We start from the raw sequence: 24370 nt of genomic DNA, 5'->3' as shown, positions 1-24370 counted from the left end.
GATGGCTGCCTGGGACCTCCTTTGAAGAGCTGTTTGTACTTGTGCACTGAGCGGATTTCTGCAGGAAGCAGATAGCTCTGTTCTCAATGCGGTGGTGAGTCTTGGTATTACAGGCAAAGTTCCCATGGAAGTGAATGGGAACTTTGTCTGTAGTTCCAACCCTAACCACTACAGTGGGTACTGTCTGATTTCTGCAGAAATTGGCTCAGTACATGAGTACAAACATCTCTTCAAAGGAGGTCGGGGCAGCGACCCCTAGTTTACAACTGGACAACCTCTTTAGAATCATTAATTATTTTCTACTACGAAGAATATAGAAAGTAGAAAACCACCAGTGGAAAGGTACGTGAGTGCAGGCCGGGCTGTATGCGCTCTGTATGCTATACCATGCTTTAGCATGTTATCACTGGGTCCATGCGACCGGTTTCACGGCACTCCTTAGTTTACCATCATCCATAGTCAGGGTGTTCCACCCTGTGTGTCACGCACTATTTCTGGATACTGCAGCTTCTGCTCTGCATATAATCAAACAGATTAATGGAGTATAATGCAGTACTTGAGTTACTAAGTACATGTGTTTAGTTATTCATTGCTCTAAGTATAAGGTTCACGAAGCAGAAAGCTATCCTCTACCCTTTGTACTGATATAGAGTTACGCCATGCATTAGGGAATAGTTGCACACTGCAAATCTGTTGTACAAATGTCAGCAACTGTCACCCTCATACGAGTCTTGTGTTGCAGAAATAATATATATACACACACACACATTTGACAGGTGTGAATATACCCTTATTATCCAGAGCTGTATTTGTAATTCAGCCTTTTGCCATGGAAACTGTTAACAAACTTCCAGTGGACAACAAACTTTCCCAAGAACTTTGTTGAGCTCCTGCAATACTATACATTTGTCTTATTTGATAACCATTATGGTATCACGGTGGCTCAGTGGTAGCAGTGCTGGGGTTCTGGGTTGAAATAAAACCAAGGACAATATTTGCATGAAGTTCGTACGCTCTCCCCATATTTGCATGTCTTTCCTCCGTGTAGTCCGGCTTCCTCCGACACACCAAAAACCTACTACTAGGTGAATTTTGATTGTGAGTAGAGATGAGCGAGCATACTCGCTAAGGGCAATTACTCGATCGAGCATTGCCCTGAGCGAGTACCTGCCTGCTCGGAAGAAAAGATTCGGCAGCGGGCAGGGAGCTGCGGGGGAGAACGGGGAGGAATGGAGGGGAGATCTCTCTCTCCCCCCTGCTCACCACCACAACCCACCTGTTACCCGCGCCGGCAGCTGAACCTTTTCTTCCGAGCGGGGAGATACTTGCCAAAGACTATGCTCGCTCCAGTAATTGTCCATAGCGAGTATGCTCACTCATCTCTAATTGAGAGTCTAGGGGCCCTCATACAGCTGTACACTATACAGCTCTGTGGAATATGTTGGTGCTATATAATGGGTATAAAGAAATACATATGTGAAAAGCTAAGCACAAACTAAGTATCGGGCGGGTTGGCCTTGGATATGCAAGCTCTAAAACATCAATATTTGTAGATACAGCCATGAGTTACGATAGATTGTAAGTAAAGAAATATTATCTGCTTACGACAATGTGTCAAAATTGAAATGCATATTTTCTGTAATAGTGAGGATAATGTGAATATTTATTGACTTTAAATATATGAGGTTCTGTAGTTGTTACCCAAACTCCAAGTACCTGTCATGTCTGTCCAGAACTGATGAAGACAAGATATTGAATCAGTCTGGCAGATAACGGGGGTAATAACTAAGTGCTGAACAGAACTGAACCTCCCTAACTGGACTCATCATGAAGGAGAACAACCGTCCTGAGATGGGTGACCCCTCTGCTTGCACGTGACAAGGTCTGACATCAGAGGGGAGCGGAATAGAGATTATGGAAGGACTGGACACAGAGTGTAGAACAGTGACAACAGATGGGTATGCTGAGAGTCCAGGACAGTGCTTTTTAGGGAGTCTGGGGTTCCCGGCTCCAGTGATCATTCGCCCTCTTACCAATCTTACATTTACCACTTCTTCCATGGCAAATGACACTTCAGTGGATGGATTGCTGAGACTTATTTAAGAACTTGCACAACGAATAAGTTGCTTGTTTTCTTGAAATGCCACAGTGGAGGGAAAAACGCCAACTACATACCTTTCCATCATCCCTTCTTCCGCACAGTCATTGCTGCCTCTATCTGACAGCACAGTAAGGCAGGACTGTTGGAAACTCCCTTTTACATGTGGCTGAATGAAAAATCCTATCAAGTGCATTATAGTAAAAAACAAAGCTGAGCGACCCTGCTCCTGCCACAATATGCTAAACTTCCAAGACATTCGGAAAGTCATAGGTCTCAGCTGAACCCCCGAAGGGTATGTTCACATATTCATGATTTGTCTATGGCAATCGCCTCCATTTACTTACAAGAGGATTCACAGCTGAAATCTGAGGCCGACATCCGGATTTCTGCCGCAGCTATGCCGGCGGATCAGCGCGCAGATTGGCCTTATTCACTAGGACTAATCCATGGTTTTTCTGTGTGGAATTGGCAAGAATAAATAAATGTGCTCATTCTACTTGCATTTTTTTTTTCCATTTGCCGTTCGGACAAAATTGGATGCAAAATGCTAGGCAATTTAATTAGGATTTAGGTGCTGAATCCGCCCCTAAGCCCTCATCAAATCCTAGGCACGTCAGCGGGACACAAAGTCATGAGGACAAATGTTCGTTGGATTTTCCTATGAATTTTTAAGAGTTTGTTTACCAAGTCTCTGTTTCTCTTTTTGTTGCAGGAGGTCGATGAAGTCGTACCACTTGGACAGCGACGCGCCTGGTGCTGGTGCATGTGCTTTGGTTTGGCCTTCATGTTGGCTGGCATCGTGCTCGGTGGAGCTTACCTTTACAGATATTTTGTTTCACAGGTAAATTTCCATTTTGGAAAGCATGTTTCTCAAAGCATTGGATCATATGTAATTTGACAAAGTAAGTATATGTATGAGGGTATGTTCACACACAGCGGAATTGCTGCAGATTTTCTGATGCAAAATCCACAGCATCTCCGCATCAAAAACCCAGTCGAAAATCTACATTTTGGTTCGAAATCTGCAACACATCCGCAGCTGTTTTCACCCTTTGCAGCACTCTAACCTCCCAACACTAGAGTGGCAACTGCTACTGATGGCCGCCGCCATCGTTCATGTGATGCTACTTCTGTATCACGGGACTGGCAGCGCTCAGCGCCCATTGCCAGTATACGCTACATTCTGGGTGCAGCTCTGCACAGTATCTGGAGGAGTGCTGCGCATGTGAACATACCCTGTTAGAAGTGAACAGATTCATTTTCAATGTGTTCCAGAGCATAAAGTGATCCGGTTTCGGAAAAAAATGATGTTCTGGGACAGGACGGGGTGGCGTATTGCCTGCAGCTGTTCCTCTGCCGCCTTACGGTCCGCCAGTTCTGGACTCTGTTTTGAGCCGTCCAAGATGGCTGCAGTAATTTTCTAACAATCTAGCGCATACTATTCTCTGCTGTCTGTGCTGGTCATGTGAGCAGTCCTACCCAATCGGAGAGCAGGTACAGTGCATTAGTAGTCTAACACTACCAATGCACTATGGGGGATTAAGTGGTCTAAAAATTAACTCTTGGATGACTCAAAATAATACCAGAAACTGATGGATTGGGGGCTGGGCAGAGAAGATATGCAGGTCCTATAACCCTCCTCTCTGGTCCCAGGACAGAATTGTGTCTCAAAACTGGAGGATATTTTGAAATAAGATTATGAGGCGTAAATAAAATGTTAGCAGTTGTGTAGTATTTGTAAAGGTGACCATACACAAAACTGATTTCAGCTGTAAGGGCTGCCGCTCGTTGAGATAGAGGAGGATCTGACTTGTTGGATTCTCCTGCTTCTACCTTGAAATTGGCTTCTGTCAGAGGCGAGGGGGGATGTTGGTAGGCTCCTAACAAGAAAAGCACTGCGGCCACTAAATAGGGGACCAGCGGAAATCTCTCCCCCCCCCCCCCCCTCACCACCACCATATTTTTTTTTCACTCTTTCAATTCACACAGAGTTGTCAAAAGAGAAGTTAATTCCTCCCCCCCCCTCTTTTCCGATGTGCAAATGTAGAAGACAAGTTTTGCTCTTTTATTGTGAGCAAAGCCAAAACATTCAAGTCATTTGTTAGATCTAATAGAATTCAATAGTTATGTACGTTTCTTTCACTGGTGTCTGTGATGTAAAATAACGTAGAATGTGTCCCCTTTTACACAGCACCTTAAAGCAGCAGCGCAGCATCTGACTGACTTTGAAGAGGTACGTGCAGACTTAATGAGCCTGTCTACAGGTGCCTCTGTATATAACAGATCTGATAACTGTCTACTAACTCTATGACCAAACTATGCATTGACGTGCTAAACTACTCCGCTCACCTGTTTGAGGCAAGCTTTCAGTGAAAGGGCTGCAGCTTAGTGTCCATGTACATATAAAAAATACATTAAATGTATATATAGATCATTGTATTCCAAATGCAAAAATGAAGTCTCAAAGTGCATAACAAGCACATGAACACAATTCATGTACAATGTATGGCGTGTTAAGGTAAAGCAAAACGCAAGCAGAATTGGAGAAGAAAGCATTTGGGTTAATGTTACACAAAGCCAAGCAGGTAAAAGGTAAAGTAGTAAGTAAGAAACCTTTTAACATGGAACAATTATTGTTCAGGTAATCCTTGGATCGTGCAAAACTAAACGATAATCGTTCAGTGTAAACACGGCCAAGGAGTGAAAAACGAACAATAATTAATTATCATTGATCTGCTTTACGCAGCCATGAAAACCTGATGACAGTCGGCCCATGTGAACGGGCTAGACTAACTTCCAGTTTACTCTAAATGTAAGTAGGTGGCCAAAAGAGATCGCCAGCCGCTCCGCCTCCACTCAGTGAGCGATTATCAGTCCTGTGTGAAAACAAAGGAGCAATAATCTTTGGAAGGGCTGTCGGATACTTGAAGGGAACCTGTCTCTCCCCATAGCACTGTAAATCTAAGTTAAGGGACTTGACTGCGAACTCGGTGAGGTATTTTATTTTTTTTTAAATTCTACTCGCCGCCTCCCGTGATCTAGCGCTGTCACCTGGTGAAGATTGCATGGTGCAGGAAAAGCTGACTCCTTCCCGAGTCTCGTGCCTGCACTCTTCCATAGACTTCTGTGCTGTTGGATCATGGGAGCGGACGAGTATAAAAAAAATACATCATCCATCTCCCTGTCCCCTAACAGCGCCATAACTTAGTTTATGGTGCTTTGGGGAGGTGACTGGTTCCCTTTGAATGCTCAACAGCCGTCCCATGTAACCCGTTGGATCACAGATGTATGGACCAGTCTCTTGGAAGAATGGGTGCAGCATACGATAGTAGTGGTCACTCAACTTACAAAATTATTTGGTTTTGGGAAGGCAGTTGAAAATATTATAACTTGAAACCAAAACCATGGAAAACGTTACAAAATAAAAAATATGAGATAAAAAATAAAATGAGAGGACTAGTTCAGATAAAGCAAGTTATTTAATATAAAATCCGGCAATACCTGCTGGAAGCTTTAAAGGGGTTGTCCCGCGCCGAAACGTTTTTTTTTTTTTTTTTTTCAATAGCCCCCCCCCCCCCCCCCCCCCCCGTTCGGCGCGAGACAACCCCGATGCAAGGATAAAAAAAACAAAACGCATAGTACTTACCCGAATCCCCGCGCTCCGGTGACTTCTTACTTACCTTGTGAAGATGGCCGCCGGGATCTTCACCCTCGGTGGACCGCAGGTCTTCTGTGCGGTCCATTGCCGATTCCAGCCTCCTGATTGGCTGGAATCGGCACACGTGACGGGGCGGAGCTACGAGGAGCCGCTCTCTGGCACGAGCGGCCCCATTCAGAAGACAGGACTGCGCAAGCGCGTCTAATCGGGCGATTAGACGCTGAAATTAGACGGCACCATGGAGACGGGGACGCTAGCAACGGAACAGGTAAGTGAATAACTTCTGTATGGCTCATAATTAATGCACAATGTATATTACAAAGTGCATTAATATGGCCATACAGAAGTGCTGAACCCCACTTGCTTTCGCGGGACAACCCCTTTAAGTCTGTTTCTATGTAGGGGGAAGGAGTTTCTTCAGGATAACTGCTTAGGGGAAGGGGGAAGAAAGCGCTATCAAATTTATTAAAGGGGTTGTCCAAGAGTTAAGCAAAAACCGCACAATACTCAATCCTTCAAGCTCACTGATCTAATTTGGATGCTTCGGTAGTTTCCCATGTTCTTTATTTACAGGCTGCCAGCAATGATATGCTGTACTGGCATGTCAGCGCTTTATTCACTAACTGACAGGCAGCCTGTAAACAAATGCAAGCAGAGGGCCGCCGGAGCTTCTGTGTTGGATCACCTCGGATTCAAAAGGTGAGTAAAGTTGTTTTTTGTTTTTTTTTTCTTTTTTTAATTGAATAACATAATACGTATAACCCATCCCTGGACTCTACAGGTCACCTTCTTTCAACCCATAAGTTTAGCTTATAGGACTGAAAGTAGGAGACAGATTCCCTTTAAGAAAAAGTAAATGGTCTGTTACTTCCAAGCATAGACTTCTTCATCAATCTCTGTTTTGATTGAGAACTGGATATGTGCATGACATAATAGACCTATATTCAGAAGCTGCGTACTTTAGGACATGTCCACCAATTATGTAATTATGTATGTTTCTTACACCTTATACTAATACTCTGGTAAACGTTAAAATATCCCACTGCTTTGCCACCAAGTTGTCACCTATGGACTTCTGCAACAATCGGGGGTTGATCTATCTCGGCCACTCAATTTTGTGCACACCATCCACTCGGGCTGCCAACTGAGCATAGAGTAAAAAGGATAGAATAAGGAAGGTGGAGGAACCCTTGCGAAGAACCATATAGATGTGAAAACGCCCATCAGTAAAACAGACGCGTGTCCTCAGCATTTACTGAGGAAGAGGTCTGCTGACCTCGAAACGTGTGTATGTGCTGGCTTCATAAATAGAGAAGTTTGACAAAATCAACTTCGTGCAAGTATATATGTATCAGGGTCACGTCTTAACCCCAATTTTTTTTTAACTTTTTTTTTGTACCAGTCAAACATAGAGCACAATCCAACACCGTCCATACACCCTAAACTCTCACTGCCATCATCCCCGGAGAAGGCAAAGGGACCCACACTGATCTCCAGTAATGAAAGGGTTAACACCACCAAAGGCTTAGGGTCTGAGTCACAAGGTCTGCACATATCAAACTTTTTAGACTTTGATACAAAAAATGCAGTGCTTACCAAAAAAAAAAGCATAAAATGACATACAATAAATGGAAAACTGTTCTGAAAATAAAACGGAGAATTCTACAGAAACCCGGAACTGACAGGGAATGCTGAAGTCTTTGCATTCCTGAGGGTGGAGGAAAGGTTATGGTGCCCACTCCAGCGCTTGAGTTGCCCTCATCAAATGTGATAAAAGTTTTTCTATTGTCGCACAACTTTACAAAGTTCTCAGTCCTTGGTTTGCAGACGTGCCAATTAGTTCATAAAGCAGATCCCTGGGTCAGGGTTGCACTTTGCAGTAATACTAAACTGTGTATTGACCTGTATTACCCCTTACTAGAATGGCAAATGTTCAGCTTGGACAAACAGTTCTTCCGATCCACCGGTTCTGATCGTCCAAGATGGGCTATGCAATCTTAAGACTACCAAATCCCTACAAGACATTAGTTGACTGCTGCTCGTGTGTATTTGGTAGGTAGATTGCAACACCCCACTATCATTCCCCCCCTCCTCCCCCTGAACGGTTGCTTTAACAAGTGTGACTCCAAATATATCCTAACAGTCTGCGGTAATGACAGATGGCGTTAGTTATAGGACGACCAGTTTTGGAAGGCATCCAAAGGAGATTGTATAGTGTGGTTGGGGATACTCTGATGCTTCCAATGAGAGCTGCAAGGGGAATTTGCTTGTCAAATGGACTGCAAGGTATTTCAAGGAGGCCCTGACAAAAGAAATAGGGGAGCAGGTTTTAAGAAAATCAACAACTTGACGAAGTAGAGTAAGAGTGAAGATTTGGCGTGAATTCATATTAGATAAAAGCCGGCACCCAGCGGGAATCAAGCGCACTCAACTCAGGCGAGGAGCAGTAATTCTGGACTAACTTATGCACCTATAGCCTGCACATGTAATGGCATAGACAAAATCATAATTTAAACTTGGGAGTAATGGCATTTTCTATTGCTTTGGACAATTAAATGGCTGCACATCTCAACAGAGGCATCCGTACTGCTAGGGAAAAGTGATATGGAAAAAGACCTGGGGGTACTAGTGGATTATAGACTAAACTGGAGTAACCAATGCCAGTCAGCTGCTGCAAAGGCAAATAAAGTCTTGGGGTGCATTAAAAGAGGTATAGGGGCGAAGGACGAGAAGATTATCCTTCCATTATATAAGGCACTTGTCAGGCCTCACATGGAATACTGTGTACAGTTCTGGTCACCGGAGCTCATGAAAGATGTCACAGTGCTTGAGGGGATTCAAAGAAGGGCAACTAAACTAATACATGGAATGACGGGACTGGAATACCCAGAGAGGCTATCAAAACTGGGATTATTTAACCTGGAAAAAAGATGGCTAAGAGGCGACCAAATAACTATGTATAAATACATGAGGGGACAATACAAGGATCTCTCCCAGGATCTGTTTATACCCAGGACTACGACAGTAACAAGAGGGCATCCGCTACATTTAGAGGAAAGCAGGTTTTATCACCAACATAGAAAAGGGTTCTTTACTGTAAGAGCAGTGAGACTGTGGAACTCTCTGCCTGAGGAAGTGGTGATGGCAAAATCCATAGAGGAGTTTAAAAGGGGACTTGATGTCTTTCTGGAGAGGAAGGATATTATAGGTTATAAATCTTAGGTTAATTGTCAATCCGGGTATACAGGCAGGTAGGAACTATTAGGGGTTGATCCAGGGAACAGTCTGATTGCCACTAGGGAGTCGGGAAGGAATTTTTTCCCCAAAAGGGCTAATTGGCTTCTGCTCTTGGGGTTTTTTGCCTTCCTCTGGATCAACAACATAGGAGGATAAACAGGCTGGACTAGATGGACATTGTCTTCATTCAGCCTTATGAACTATGTTCTTAAAAATACTGTTGGTCATGCTATTAGACCAATAGTGGTCAAATAATGGGCCTACTGGATCCATTCCTAGTATGGTAGGAAGAAAATCTGTCTTTTTCGGCCTTTTTTTCACTGTCATCATGAGATTTTATCATCTTGATCTTCCTGTACGTTGATGCCTTTTGGCCAATCCTTTTCTTACGTGAGTCAGCAGGTGACAGGGCTCCAGATTACCGAAGCAAAGTTGTTACGGACTCCGATCTTAAGATATGGATTTAAGAGCAAGCTGGCAGGTGTTCCAAGAGCGACAGCTATTCCTAAGGGCTTTTCTTGGTAGAACGCCCAGGCGTTGAACATGACTAAGAGAAAGGGTAAATGTAATTATCCATTTCCTTGGAATGGCCTACATACCTTGTACAGACTTGGCACTACACAGTAATCTTACATAATGTTACCATATAACCTGTGCAGTTTGTGCTCATCCAACTGTGTCTGGTCACAGACTACAAACACCCGGAGTGTAAGGCCGGCAGCGCACTAGCGTATTTTGGCTGCCGTCTTGCGCCTGTAATGCAAAAGCGTGTTACGCCATCCACCCTCTGTGCTGCTACTAGGAAAGGGGTCAAATAGGGAAGGAGTAATCATCGAAGCATGGTTTTGGTTAAAATCGTGAAATTGATATCAACCCCACCCCCTGACTGCAACTAATCATCATAGCAAACAAGGGAGGAACTGCTGGAGCACAAGGACACCCCAAGGAGTGGCAGAAAGTAAGACTTGGGAGGAGAAGTCAAGACTCAGTGGGAAGAGGCTGCAAGTGGACACACAACAACAGCAAGATGGAAGAACCCTCATCTAAGACACTGGAAGACATAGGCTATCTAATGAATAGAGGAGAGAGACCCTGTGTTTGAGAGGCTCTCCAGTTTGTAAAAACAAGCCCGTTCTTTTACAAACAGGAATTACTTAGTAATTCATAGTGCACACAGCAAATATGCATATTTGCTGCATATGTTAAATCCCCTATAGCCTAGATTGGCGTGTAATACGCATCAAAATACAACATGAACAGCTGTGAGACGCCCAGTGGAAATCAGTGGGCTTTTAGCACTGTGTATTACATGGAACAGATGCCTGTCTGTGTGTGAGCCCTTAAGGGGTAAATATCACCCAGACAATCACTTGAAACCGCAAATTTGGGCAATAGTAGTCCTGTGTACAAGTGGTCGCCAACAGCGTACTGAGCGAGAAATCGCTTAATTGTCGTAGGCTTTGTTTCTAGCAGAACTAAAAACCAGACGACTGTCGGTCTGAGTACACAGGAGCCGCTCACCTATCAATGAAGCCGGCTTATGGAGGCGGGAGGCCAGGAGAGATCTCTGACTCCATTCACTGAACGACTATCACTCCTATGTAAAGGCATGGGAGCGATAGTCGTCGGGCGCTGATTTGCCCGACAGTCGTCCATTGTGAAGATACCTTAAGTTTAAAGAAAAGAAAAAAAAATTCTGCCATATCGCCCAGCGCTAATAGAACTATTTTTTTGTTCTATTTATGCCTAACAAAGAATTTTTTTGCATGTAGTCCCCTGGGCTGGCTGGAAATGTAGAGGTTCATAGCCCTTGTGGGTTAATGCTGCCATTGGAAGCTTCCCTGCTTTTAGCAAAATGACACAGCAAAAAGCAAAATATTACACAGAAGCAAAAGTGAAAACGATTTTCAGCTTTCTGGGAAAGAGTCCGTGTGCTTCCTAGAAACGGGCCTGGCCGGCTACTGATTCCTGTAAAGCCGCTTCTTCACCTGATTTAATCTGTCTGCAGCTGTTTCCTCTCCCAGCACATTACAATAGTGCCGTCACAGGCAAGATACTTAGACCTGTAATGCAGCCGGGCTTGTTTGTATTTTGCTTCCTTTGTTTGTTTGTTTCATATTTTTATGGAAAATTACAAAATATATAAACTCGTCTAAATAAACATTGGTTAGAGCTGTAGTCTGTCTCACGAACATCGCAGTCCATAGCAGCAGCACTGAGTCTATCACTTCGCTATTTGTGGTTGCTTGTTGGATTGAACAGATAGCCGAACTTCTCTTCCATTCAACACAATCACATGATTGGCACCCAAAAATGATGGGGTGGAGTGGCCAACTCCAATGACTAGGAACCAACAATGACGCACCCTTGAAGAGGACTTTTCACCATTCCTGCATTTCTCTCTTAGTAAATACTTGTATTCTTCATAAAATAACTATTTTGGATACGTTTCCTTAGAGCATAATTGAGGGTTACCAATTGGGGTGTCTCTACACACTCTGATACTGTCCAATCAATGCTACTGTGTATAAAATGGGAGATGATATAATGCCCATACAGCGCCACCTAATGGAACATGGCCTTCCTATAAGTCATTGTCCAACCTTTTAACATGCCTTGCAACATTACTATGGATAAAAAGGTTAGACATGGAGTTATAGGGAAGCAACCTTCCAGTAGGTGGCGCTCTAGATGCATTATACCACATTGTATTTGCATACTAAATCTCCCAGAAGAGCAGTACATGACCTAGAAGTCTCCTCGCAACCAATTTGGTGCATGTTAAATCTGCAGCAAACTTCCGCCATGTGAATGCCCCCTTATTCTGTAAATGGGCGATGACTTGCTATCTTGGCACTTCTTGTCTAACATGTACATCTACAGCAGATTTCACCTGTTCAGTTGAACTGAAAGAGAAAAAACCTACTGCGGGTCTGCACCAAAATCTGCAGTAAATCAGCGAGGTGTGAACACACCCTAAAGAAGTATTCCCATCTGAGACTCTCATGTCATTTCCACAGGATATACTATGGGAGTCTGGTTTCATGTCCCACCTCTGAGACCCGCCACTATCTCTAGTGACAGTCGGGATTTATGGAAACGGACGACTGGACTTCGCTACGTTGTTTCCGTAACTTCCAACCAGTGCGTTCAGCGGGGCTGGAGCTAGAACTAGAGATGGGACGCACATCTACTAGACTTGCATGGCATACCCTTTGGATATGTCATGAGTTTCCAATGGGAGTCTCCTCTTAATGTTGCTTTTAAAATGTGTTATATAAAAGTAATATATATATTTTTCCCTCCATATTTCTTTTGCAGCGTGGTGTCTACTTTTGTGGAATAAGGTACACCGAAGATGACATGTCACTCACTGAGCCTTACGCAGAACCTCGTGTCCGTTACCACTCCTTTAAGGAGAGGATTCAAATCTTGGAAGAGGAAGAAGTTGAACTGATCAATGTTCCTGTCCCTGAGTTTGCGGAAAGTGATCCTGCCGACATCGTTCATGACTTTCACAGGGTAAGGTGTATTTATTGAGAACTCTTATCAGAGGGATTGATACTTGAGACATTTATGAAAAGTCATAGTAACATAGGTCTTTTTTCAGCCTTACATACTATGTCCATCCAGTTCGGCCTATTACCCCCAATGTTGATCATAGCAGTTGATGTAGCAGTTAGGATTACATACATTTGTATACTTTTTCCATGTAACTTAAACGTATATGCTAAATGTACATAAAAAAAGTGATTTCAATAGCCCCTAATATCTGTTGGTGATACAGAATTAAAAGTACAAGAGTAGTCAGTTATTTAGGTGAAATATATATATATATATATATATATATATATATATATATATATATATATTTCACACGTCTTGGGTTGTAATGCCTCACTGATTTCAAGATGCTTATCGGCTGTCATTGACTATAAGTGAACGTTCTTCTTTACATTCCCAGGCTCCAAACGCATGCCTAGTCCTGCTCTCCGCTTAAGGCCCATTTGGACGGGACAAATGTTGGGCAAACTATGCCCGACTCTCGTCCCCGCCCTGTTGCACAGGAGCTAGTCTTGCTGGCTCACAGCAGGGAGGCTGGAGATTTCTCCCCTCGCTTTCCCCCACCCCTCTCCATTCACTTCACTCAGCGGCCGTTCAGTACTGAATGGATGCTACGGTATTTATACTGAGTGATCAGCGTATCGTCCATCCTTTATGCTGCATAAATGATGGCTGATGAACGTTCAGTGTAAATAGCAGTTATTCAGCACTGAACGGCCGCGATGTTAAGTCAATGGAGAGGGGCGGATGAGAGCGAAGAGAGGAATCTGCTGCAGCCTCCCTTTCCCCTGCTGGCCGCTCTGAGCAAGCCAGCGATACTAGATCCCGTGTGACAGCACAAGAGCGAGTATGTGCGGGGACGAGTGTCCGGCATCGTTTGCTCGACATTCGTCCCGTCTAAATGGGCCTTTAAGCTGACTGTACACATTAGATAGAAGTAGGCTGATGGTTGAAGAACTGTTGGCTGAACCATCGTCTGGTTTTGCAGATGCAGCCAAACACATTCTAGTCCATATTGGCTGTTAGTTTTTCCCTTGCCAGTTTAAAGAACTCTTTCTGGGCGCGTTCTTTAAAAGAAAAATCATTCTTCCGACTACCAGGCGAATATTTCAAAGACAGCCTCCGCCTTCTCAAACAATGATCATCTGATAGCTAAAACAATCATATGAAACAGAGTTTGCCTGACAATTGTTTTGGTTGAAATCGTCCATTTTCAACAACTTTGGGCTCCTTTTACACGGAGCAGGAAATCGTTTGCACAAGTGAACAATGACCGTTCGCATATATGGCCAGTTTATACAGGCAGAGAAGTCTTTTCAATTTTCGTTTGCTCGTCGTTCGCATTCACTGTACGAGTCGATGTGAAGAACTAGATGATCGCTATTTACATGCAATGAGTTGTGAATGAGCGAACGATTATATTTATGCCAGCATAAAATGAACGGCCCCTGATAAGCGAATGATAATTGTCGTTTAGTCGTTGGCTGTGTTTACACTAAACAATACAGCAATTTTTGGAACAATAAACTTTCCTTGTAAAAGAGCCCTTACTCCGTGAACCGGCCTTTTAGATGTGGATATAATTGTATCCAGTGTAGACAATCCTCTGTGAACTACATACATCAGCAGAAGCACAAATCTTGCTACAATCTGTCTGAAGTCTAGGCTGGGTCGTTCATAGAACAAATAAATATCTTGAAAATGAGTAATTTAATAACAAAGTATATTAGAAAATTGTGTAACTTGTAATTAATGCCGTTTTAGAATAAATACACCTTAAAGTTTGACTTAAAATAGAGTTCCGAGTCAAAAAGGCGGATCGCAGCGGCTTCTCCCTACCTGCAGCATGAGCTGTCAGTCTACATGATTGGGGGGGGGGGGGGGGGGGGGGGGGTGGAGGCCGACGCACTCTGCCTCTTTGACTTAAGAACTCCATTTTGAGTCAAACTTTAAGGTGTATTTATTCTGAAATGCAACAGGGTTTAGAAGAACACCTACATGGGGGCTGCAGTGCGTACGTCTCCCGGGTTCATGTGTTTGGTTCAGGCAGCATGATCCTGATGACCAGATTCCATTTAATAGAATTGCTCCTTGAAGCGCCTTCAGTTTGGCAATTGCTTTTGAGGGTTAAGCAGCATGCATCGTCCCAGTTTACAAACAAGTGCTATATGAGTTCCTGCTTTCAACCACATCAATAACCTATAGTTATGTAATACTACCGAATACCATACACCTCTCTATCTGAGGCCGATTAAGGCCAGTCTCACACGACTGGATTTAAATTGCGGAATTCGTGATCGTCACCCACGCTGTCGATCCGCGGTATTCTGCACACATTAAAAAAAAAAAGAATGAGCGAATAGCGATTGTGATTTCCACAAGCGTAAAAAAGATTGCAGCATGCTTTTATTTTTGTGCAGACTCCGCACAGACAACTTCCATTGACATTGCGGATAGGCCGTCGGTACCTGCGTTATCGCATAGCGACAGTGTGGAAAATACAAATATTTGTTCAAAACAATCTGTACTGCTCATGACCGACTGTGAGCGTCATCGGTCATCCGCAGTAAAGAAACAACAGGTACGTGGGATCGCCGGCCACGGTCAGAGCCGCAATCCGACCCGTCCGTGTGAGACTTATTTATGAAGCTTCTAGTAGGCCTTTAGAAAAATGACGATTCATCTGTTTTTGTGACTGTTTTCATCATCCCCCTTTTTTTGTCTCCTCAGAAACTCACTGCATACCTGGATCTCAGCCTGAACAAGTGCTATGTTATTCCCCTGAACACCTCCGTTGTGATGCCACCAAGGAATTTCTTGGAGCTTCTCATCAACATTAAGGTAGTAATAGATACAAATAAAAAGTAATTTCACGTATTTAACTAGGTCAGCCTGTTTCGTGACCGTATTTCCCTTAATGTGCTCTCCACCAAGATACAGGTAGAGCTAGACATTTCTCACATTCACTAATGTATAGTGTGTGTAAGGAGTGAAATCTTGGGTTTTATTTATTGCAATGCTTTCGTTTTCTTTATACATTTCTGAATGCTCAGCCCCTTTTACATGGCACAATTGTTGCACTAAGGCATAATGTCCACGGGGAAAATCAGGCTCGCTACGGATTCTCCATGGAGAATCCGCAGCAGGTCCCTCCTGCCCCGCGGACATGAGCGCTGAAAATTAGAATAAATCAGAATAAACTTACCTCCCGCCCGCTCCGGATACTTCCTTCGCTGCGGCGTCATCTTCTCTGCGTCGCGGCCGGATCTTCTTTCTTCGGCTTGGCAGATGCGCAGGATGACGTCGGTGACGTGCCTCGCGCATGCACCGGCCCGAAGCAAAATGATCCGGCCGCGACTGAGAGAAGATGGCGCCGCGGCGAAGAGAAGAAACGGAGCGGGTGAGTAAAATCTGATTTTTGTCTCCCGCGGATCCGGATGGCTTCCATAGGCTTCAATAGAAGTCCGCGGGAGCCGTCCCCGTGGGAGACCCGCATGACAATGGAGCATGGTCCAGATTTTTTCATGCTCTATTTTTTTTTAAATCACTTTTATTGACCATCCGCGGGTATTTATCTACCCGCGGGTGGTCAATGCATCCCTATGGGGTGCGGATCCGCGGGCAGGAGAAGAGTTAAAATCCGCTGCAGATTTTAATTCTTCTTCTGCCCGTGGACATGAGGCCTAAGCGTTATTTAGATCGGGCGGTTTGCATGAATGGGGCAGCGTGAATTCATGCAGTGAAAGACCGATCAGCGATAAATTGCTGATCAGATTCTTCTTAGAAACCCTAAAAATCAGGGATGGTCTGCTACTCTGTGTAAACAGGTTGTCCATCTATGAATGATGGCCTGTTTACTGTGAATGGAGGTGAGTGGGCTATAATGATCACTGACCCGCCCTCCCACCTCCAGTCACTGAGTGATGATTGCTCCTGTGTAAAAGCCGTGCCCAACAGTTGCCCTATGTAAAAGGGTCTTTATCCTTATCACTAGGATCATTTTAGTGGGCTCCATATTCCATGACCGTCTGGTTTAATGCAGTAACAAACACGTGCTCCAGCACTCATACACACTTCATATCTGCATTAAAATGCACAACAGTCATTTATACGAACTGCATAAAAAATGCAAGGTTCTTAGGGCACAATTTGATCAAATTTGTGTGTGCCCATCAGCCACGTTAAGGCGAACCTTAATGAATGGGTACCTAGCTCTACAGATACACCTCTTTGAGCTTAAAAGCCTCCACATGAAAGTGTATAAGCTAGGTATTCAATCGCTGAACCACCTAGGACAGATGGGAAAATAGCGTGCTTGACAAATGTGCAGGCAGCTATACCAATGCAATGCATGCAGAAAACAAAAGTCTGCACATCCAACAAATTGAGTGTGATGGTGCATGATAAGCTATAGCTGCAACACAATGCAGTAACAAACACGTGCTCCAGCACTCCAACACACTTCATATCTGCAAGACGATGCACAACTGTCCTTTATACCAGCCACATAAAAAAGACTAGTTTCTCCGTGCACAATTTGATCAAATTCGTGTGCCCATCTGCCATGTCAAGGCAGTCTGGTTTAATATATATTCTATTGACTGTCAGATTTCTTTTCTTGCCTTTGCAGACTACAATATCCTACCCTTCAAAAAGCAACGGAAGCCTAACATTCATGTAAACATGGCCTAACACAAGCAGTGCTAGCTGAAAGATAATTATTCATCAATGAGTTTGGCTTTTGCATTTAGCTGCTTGTCATGGAAATCCTAGAATTTCCTACATAAAGAGCACTACTTCACTCAGCTGGAGATTAATGAGAATCCGGAACAGGGGGGCATATTACATGTCTACTTGAGAGGAAAGTGCTTGCAGGTCTAGATAGCTTTCACCCTTCCATATGCTTTATTAGCTTCCCCACCCCTTTCAGTCCGCACAAATGGATGCTTTTGTTCTAGGATACTCCAAAATCTATTTTAATTTCAACTGCTTTAATTGAGGAAAACAATAAGCGAATTATTACATGCCGATCAGCTAGAAGCTTCCCCTTGCAGGGGGTGCAATAAAGTAGATACAAAGCAATGAACTTCCACACAGGGTTCCATTTACAGGAAATCTAACGGGTATTTCTGTTTCTCTCTTTTCGTTCTTCGTTCTCTCCTTTTGGGGTGAATATGAGGCCAGGGTTAGCCCTAGTAAAACTATGGAAGTCGGTAGGGGGAGTTCGGGTACTCAGAGTCTATTTTAAAGAGGTCCAGTTCTAAACTATTGATGCCTGTATTCAGTTTGGACCATCAATAGTAGATTCCTGCTTATCAGCTGTTTGCTGGGCAAGTGTGATTAGTTGCACTAAGTTGATTTCTACATGAAGTTGACGGCTCTGTTGTCATTGCATTGGCCAGGGTCGGTAGTACCAGCAAAATTCCCATTCATTTCAATGGGAACTTTGCCTGTAATTCCAAGTCTCACCACTGCAGTTGGAATGGAGATGTCTGCTTCCTGCAGAAATCTGCTCGGGACATGAGTGCACACAGCTCATCAAAGGCATCCTGTGCAGCAGACCCCCGCCAATCTACTAGTGATGGCCTATCCTGTGGATAGACCATCAGTAGTTTACAACTTGACAACACCTCTAATTACATTTTTTTTTACTAATAGCAGGTAATCAGAGTTATCAGTAAAACTAAAATTGGAGAATTCATTCAATGTGCACTCCAATATTTTATGTATCAGTATAGCTGCACAGCTGGTAAGTGTGTAAATTATACATTTGTGGCGTTAAAATATTTTGTAACACTTGCCTGATACATTTTCCTACCAATGTTTTCAGAACACAGGCAGGAGTGTCTAACCGTTTTCTTTAAAGGTTGGATCTCTAATGATTCTCTGTGGCAACATTACCATACCTTGTTATGAGTGGCAGATCTCCTATGCAAGTGAAATGCAAAAGGTGTGCAAGCAAACTGTTGCATTGTGCTTAAATAATGACTTAAATGGTCATTGTCACTTCAATAAACTTGTGTTAAATGGGTTGACAGATTACTTGTTGAAAATTCAATGTCGGGTGCGAATGGCTTAAAAGAACAAATCACGTGGTACTTACCTGCCCTCAGTCTCACCATCATGCAGCACTGCAGCCCCGTTGTTCACCTGTCTGACGGAGACCGCCGCCTCACTGTTTGGAACGCCTGGAATCATGGCGACAAGAATGTGAGCGCTGATGCCAGCAGAACGGGCGGTGATCCTGTGGCCTCTGATTGGCAGGCAGCAGTCACCACCCGGTCTCTTTTGGCAGAGGAAGTCAGAATAGCAGGGCTGGATTGCCTAGGGCGGATAAATACTGCCTGATTTTGTTGTAGGTCATCTGCACCGGACATGACTTTTTTTTTTTTTTCAAAAAATAACTTTGATGACCGGTTAAGCTTGACATTTTTTTTTTCTCTTTTTCTCTTGCACAGGCTGGAACATACCTTCCTCAGTCTTACTTAATTCATGAGCAGATGGTAGTTACTGATCGCATTGAAAATGTGGACCAGCTGGGTGTCTTTATCCGCCGCCTTTGTCAGGACAAGGAGACCTACAAACTCCAACGCAGAAACATCATTCGAGGTACTGAGAATGGTAAAACCCAACTGAATTTTAAAAAAATGAAATTCCAAAACTGTCTATTTTAAGTTTTGGAGATAGTGTTTTTTTTTTATTCTATAAATGTATTTAATTCAGGGGGATTTTCACAGTAAATTGCTCTTGAACTGCTGCGTCTGCCCCAATTCAGCTGAAGACAATTGCTAAGGGTAATAGTCTTCAGTTGCATAGTTGAATAGGTCATGCTTACTTTATGATGGCTCCTCTCCTTTTCCTGCAGTCTTCTCAGTACTGTTCAGGGCACAGTTTTGGAGATAACAGCTTTATATTAATGTGGGCTAATACAGTGGATGTCGTCAATGTAATCTCTTCTGTACCTGCCCACCCACCCTGTGCTAAATCCATTCCCTCACAAGAAGGTGCTTTCAGTTTCTCTTTCCAACATGCTTGCTTCTGGTCGAGGCCCGTTTCTCCTCCATATCTGATATAATATTGAAACTTGATGTGTTAAATTCAGTATATGGGGTCTTGGCTGGGAAGTGAAGCTCAAAGTAGCTTTTTGTGTGGGGACAGATTCAGTGCGTGGTGTCCAGCAGGGCAGGAACAGAAGGAGCTAAGAGCAGAAAACATATTACACTGAACACATCTACTGTATAAGCCCACATTAATATGAAGCTATTCACCAAAATTGTGCCCTGAATAGTGTAGAGAAGGCTGCAGGGACAGGAGAGGAGCCATCCCATAATAAGCCCCCCTGTTAAGCTGTGTAGCTGAAGATGGGGATAAAGGGCAGCATAGCGAAGACCATTATTGCTTAATTGTTTGACATTGAGTGGGGAGCCCCCTATAATGACCAAAGTCAAGAGAGCCACAAAGTGATCTTAAAGGGGTGTTCTGGGCTACTTCTATTGATGACCTATCCTCAGCATTGCTCATCAATAGTTGATTGGGTGGTGTCCATCCTTTACAAACCTGGCTAACCAGTTGTTCGGACGTCCACTACAGTGTACGGAGTGGAAACAGCACTGTGTACTGGCTGGACCGCAGCCGATCATCTATTGATGACCTAGCACATATACTATACTCCCCTATTTTTCCCCTGTCGGTCTACTTACCCAATCTTCTCCCCACTGATCTTCTCCTGTCTCCTGCAGTGCCCCCGGGTCACCTCACCTCCAGCTGGCTGATTCTGCTGCTTCCTGTGGCGTTGGGTACATTCACAGGCAGTCTTCTTCCTGCCCAGCAATGTACGCTACTTCACTAGTTCATAGCCTAGAATGGAGTGCCGAGCTATTGTAGAGACTGTGCATGCCCGGTCTGTGAGGTGAAGGATGTTTTAGCAACATCTGCTGCACATCCCACTAATATGCAGCCATTTTTTTCTTGTGGTGTTCACTACCTGTAGTGTAGAGAGTACCTGAGGAGAAGCTTGCATTTGTTTGACCAGTGTAAAAGAATTAATGGTCCTGGTTAGTGTTTAGAGAAACAAACTGGTTGAACTTCCTTAAAAGTTCAATTCGCAATGAACTTCAGGCGGTTCATCTCGGCCAAACCCAAAGAAAAAGGGACGGTGGTTCTTTTCCTGTGCCTCAGTGCTGGAGCCCTAGGTTCAAATCTGTCCTCATCTGAATGGAGTTTGTATCACTTTTAATTATATAACACATACACATAACATCACTTGATATTTTTTTTTCCACAATCTATATAGACCTATTATGAGTATGCTTTTGGAATGTAGGAGGAAACCCACACAAACACATGGAGAACATATATCAACTCCATGCAGATGTTGCTCTTGGTCAGATTTGAACCTAGGATCCCAGTGCTGCAAGATAACAATGCTAACCGTTGGGCCACAGGAAAACCACTACCACTGTTTGGTGAGGATAATTTTTTTGGGGTACTGGCGAATTTCTGGTTCAGTTCGAACTATTGCAGATTGGACCGAAACAAACTCTTACAAAATAATGTGAAGCAGCCAAACCAAATGTTGAAAAATTTTTCCCCTCTCTGGTATACTACATGACCCCACAGCGCCCATTTTGCTAAAACTTGCCAAGTGGTGTACTCTACATCAATCTTTTATGCCTGTGGCCAACTGTGCATAGAGAACACTCATGTAGCACACTTTCAGCCTATACATCCTACTAACCTACCCATGAATAGCATCCTCTATAGAAGTGTTCCTCCAACTCCAGTCCTCAGGGACCGCCAACAGGTCATGTTTTCAGAATTTCCTCAGTGTTGAACAGGTGATGTAATTATTGTCGGTGCCTCAGACATTCCCACAGGGGTTCTTACCATAGGATATCCTGAAAACATGACCTGTTGGTGGTCCATGAGGACTGGAGTTGGGGACCCCTGATCTATAGCAGTAGTCTGCAAGCTGCTGCTATAGGTTCCCAATAGCTGGTAAGCCACGTTTCACACCACTGCGTTGAAGCTTCTGAATGTATAAAATATTGCGCTCTTCCTGCGGTGATAACGCGTCTTTATTTCCTAACAGGGAAGCAAAAACGAGAGGCTGAGAAATGTACAAAGATCATTCACTTTGAGAACGTGTACGCGGTGGAGACCACAATTTGCGACTCTTAAAAGGAGTCTCGTGAAGACCTCGTCAGCCATTTATCAACAGTATAACCCTGCCGTTTTTGTTGTGTGTAGTCATTATTTTTAAGGAGGGGTTTTGTTCTTAGTGGCCAGACTTTTGCACAGCAGATTCACTTTCATCTCATCTGATCTGTTTTCAATCGTCATTTATTTTCTGTTTTTTTTTTTTTGTTTTCTTTCCATATTCCAACTTCTAAGTGTGGTATTTTATATTTAATGATAGAGAATAAGTCATACGATAAGACCATTTTTAGACCAACTTTCATTCCTGCTGATGTAGCGAATTACTTTATAAGACTTTTACATGGAAATGTCACAGCATTTGGCCACCACACTATTACACTACTACTGCACATACTATAGGCATTAATTTTCGTCTTACAGCCTGTTTAATATTGCATGTTCATACACCTAAAATATCTGATTTTAGTCATTCTAAAGCACATGTAAACAATCTCTTTCAAAAGAGCTCAGGACTAACTAGAAAGTCATACTTACGGTAGTATAATATGGATAAAGAATGTTTTTGTTAAAAACCCTATGGCAACAAAGCAGTTGTGGATTAGAACTGCCAGCTGATACGTTTATCAGATCCCCTCGGTTTTATCAAACGTGGAGCCGTAGGGTGCCTACTTAGGTTCTTTATGTATATTTTGACCTTTTTTTAGATTTAATTACAGTCAGTAGCACTGTGAATGATTTGTTTGTGGAGCTTGAAGATTTTTTTTTTACATCATAATGGTATAAAAGCTATGCAGAAAATTGGCGCCCAACACAAGATAGTAACAAGGCACTTTAGAAGGGATTGCAGCCAGTTTTTAGGGCCCTTTTACACGCAACAATATCCTTTAGTGTAACTGCTTGCAGCAATTGAAAAACTAACGATAATTAATTTGCTTATCGTTTGTTCACTTTTTGCAGGCATAAAAAACAAAGAATGATCGCCCAGCGTAAACAGGCAGTCACTCATTTATGAACGACTGCCTGTTTACTGTGAATGGAGGCGGGAGGCCAGGACAATCTCCGGCCCGCTCCGCCTCCGTTCCCAGAGCGATGATCGTTCCTCTGTAAAGGCACAGGAGCAACTATCGCTGGGATGACCGGGCACATCTGCTCCCAACCATCGTCCCATGTAAAAGGGTCCTTAGTCTCTTTGAATTCTTTGTCGTGTACATAGGTTGGTCCCCCAGTGGCAATCATATATTTTGACAGGCTACTTAGCATTGACATCTTGTTTTCCCTGCTAAGCTGTGTATTTGTGAAAGTCAATATAAACTTTTTAACAAGCCGTGTATGACGCAGGGCAAATACTACAGAATCGAGCCCTGTCAAGTGTATCTTTTTAACGTATAGTTGTCTTTTTACGCTTTTCGTGCGCAGAAAATCCGTATTAGAGGGATTGTGGTGATCACGCTGCTTATCATAAACAAGTGATATAGTTATTCACCATATTTCATTTATATTAAAAGGACTGGAAGTATTTAGTGGATATATATTCAGTATAATGGGATGGAATCTGTAACGCTGAGATGGCATGTTTGTTGCTGGAAATAACATAGTATGTAAATATTTTAGGACACTGTCTGTGCAGATGGGCACAATAAGTACTTCTGGGGGCATAGGTGTACATACATATACTCATACACATGTAAAGGAGGCTGATAGGGTTTTGGAATTTACCCAAAAATGAAAGGAAGGAAAATATATAAAAAAACAAAACAAGAGGAGCTTCGACATGCTGGTAAGTAAATCGATCTCCAGTTTTAGTTCCTTGGGGACATTATCTACAGCTGTGCATTTCCATTTATTAAAAACTCAATATTTTGTGTTACTATTTTCTTTGTTTTAAAGCTTTTCTGAAATCTGTTTTTAACTCTAGTGACTGGTTTGGTTTGCCCACTTAATATAAAAACAGGAGTGTCAATAAAAGAATTAGGTGGTAACGTGTTACTAATTTGTATATAATCGTACTTGTACAAGAATAAAACTTAGACCACCTGTTTAATTGCTGCCTGTCGGCTTTTCTTTTTATTTATTTAATCAAGGGGACAGATTGAGCAGTGTAGCAGGTAAAACTGTAGTCCATTAACCCCTTTAGTGGCACGCCCGGAAAATCTCCAGGGCTTGCTGCACTGACCATGCAGTTAAACCCCGGAAGATTTCTGTGGACAGCTCTAGTGCTGAAATGTGCAAAGCGCTGAGCTGTCATCTGAAATCTTCCGGGGTTTTTACTGCTTACTCAGCGCAGCAAGCCCCGGAGAGTTCCCTGCCATAATATGGTAATAATAAACCTGCCACTAAAGGTGTGAATGTACTTTCTTTACAATGTATTGAACTATCTCCTTATGTAATGGGCTAGACTCACTCACAGCTGATCCCAAAAAAATTCACTGAATGAAATTGTAAATACTATGCTGGTCATACAAAAGCTTATTCTAACATTCAACATTGGGGTTCATTCACACAGCCGCATTAAGGTACCTTTCAAATGAGCGATTATGGGTGACTGTCAACCCATGTACCCGACAGGGCACTGCGAAGTGGCTCAGTGGTCGCTAGTCTTCCAGTGACATGAAATGGAACAACTGCTGAGCAATTTCTTGCTCAATCTTTGA

General features: G+C 43.2%; 1 protein-coding gene across 4 annotated transcripts in view; it reads left to right on the top strand.

Annotated features, from left to right (window-relative positions):
- Positions 1–23760, top strand: part of ITM2B (integral membrane protein 2B) — a 37794-nt gene extending 14034 nt beyond the window's left edge. The window contains exons 2-7 of one of the 4 annotated variants that reach the window (XM_066586045.1): positions 2814–2942; positions 4293–4334; positions 12318–12518; positions 15291–15401; positions 19019–19181; positions 21652–23760. In XM_066586045.1, coding sequence (XP_066442142.1) covers positions 2814–2942; positions 4293–4334; positions 12318–12518; positions 15291–15401; positions 19019–19181; positions 21652–21740 — 735 coding nt within the window. In that variant the 3' untranslated portion in view covers positions 21741–23760. The remainder of the gene's footprint in view (positions 1–2813; positions 2943–4292; positions 4335–12317; positions 12519–15290; positions 15402–19018; positions 19182–21651) is intronic. The other 3 variants (XM_066586052.1, XM_066586060.1, XM_066586069.1) reach the window with 3 other exon arrangements.
- Positions 23761–24370: the final 610 nt, after the last annotated feature.

Source organism: Eleutherodactylus coqui, chromosome 1 (assembly GCF_035609145.1).
Source record: "Eleutherodactylus coqui strain aEleCoq1 chromosome 1, aEleCoq1.hap1, whole genome shotgun sequence".
NCBI lineage: Eukaryota > Metazoa > Chordata > Amphibia > Anura > Eleutherodactylidae > Eleutherodactylus > Eleutherodactylus coqui.
The sequence above is the reverse complement of the archived record's forward strand: the minus strand, read 5'-3'. Positions and strand labels throughout refer to the sequence as shown.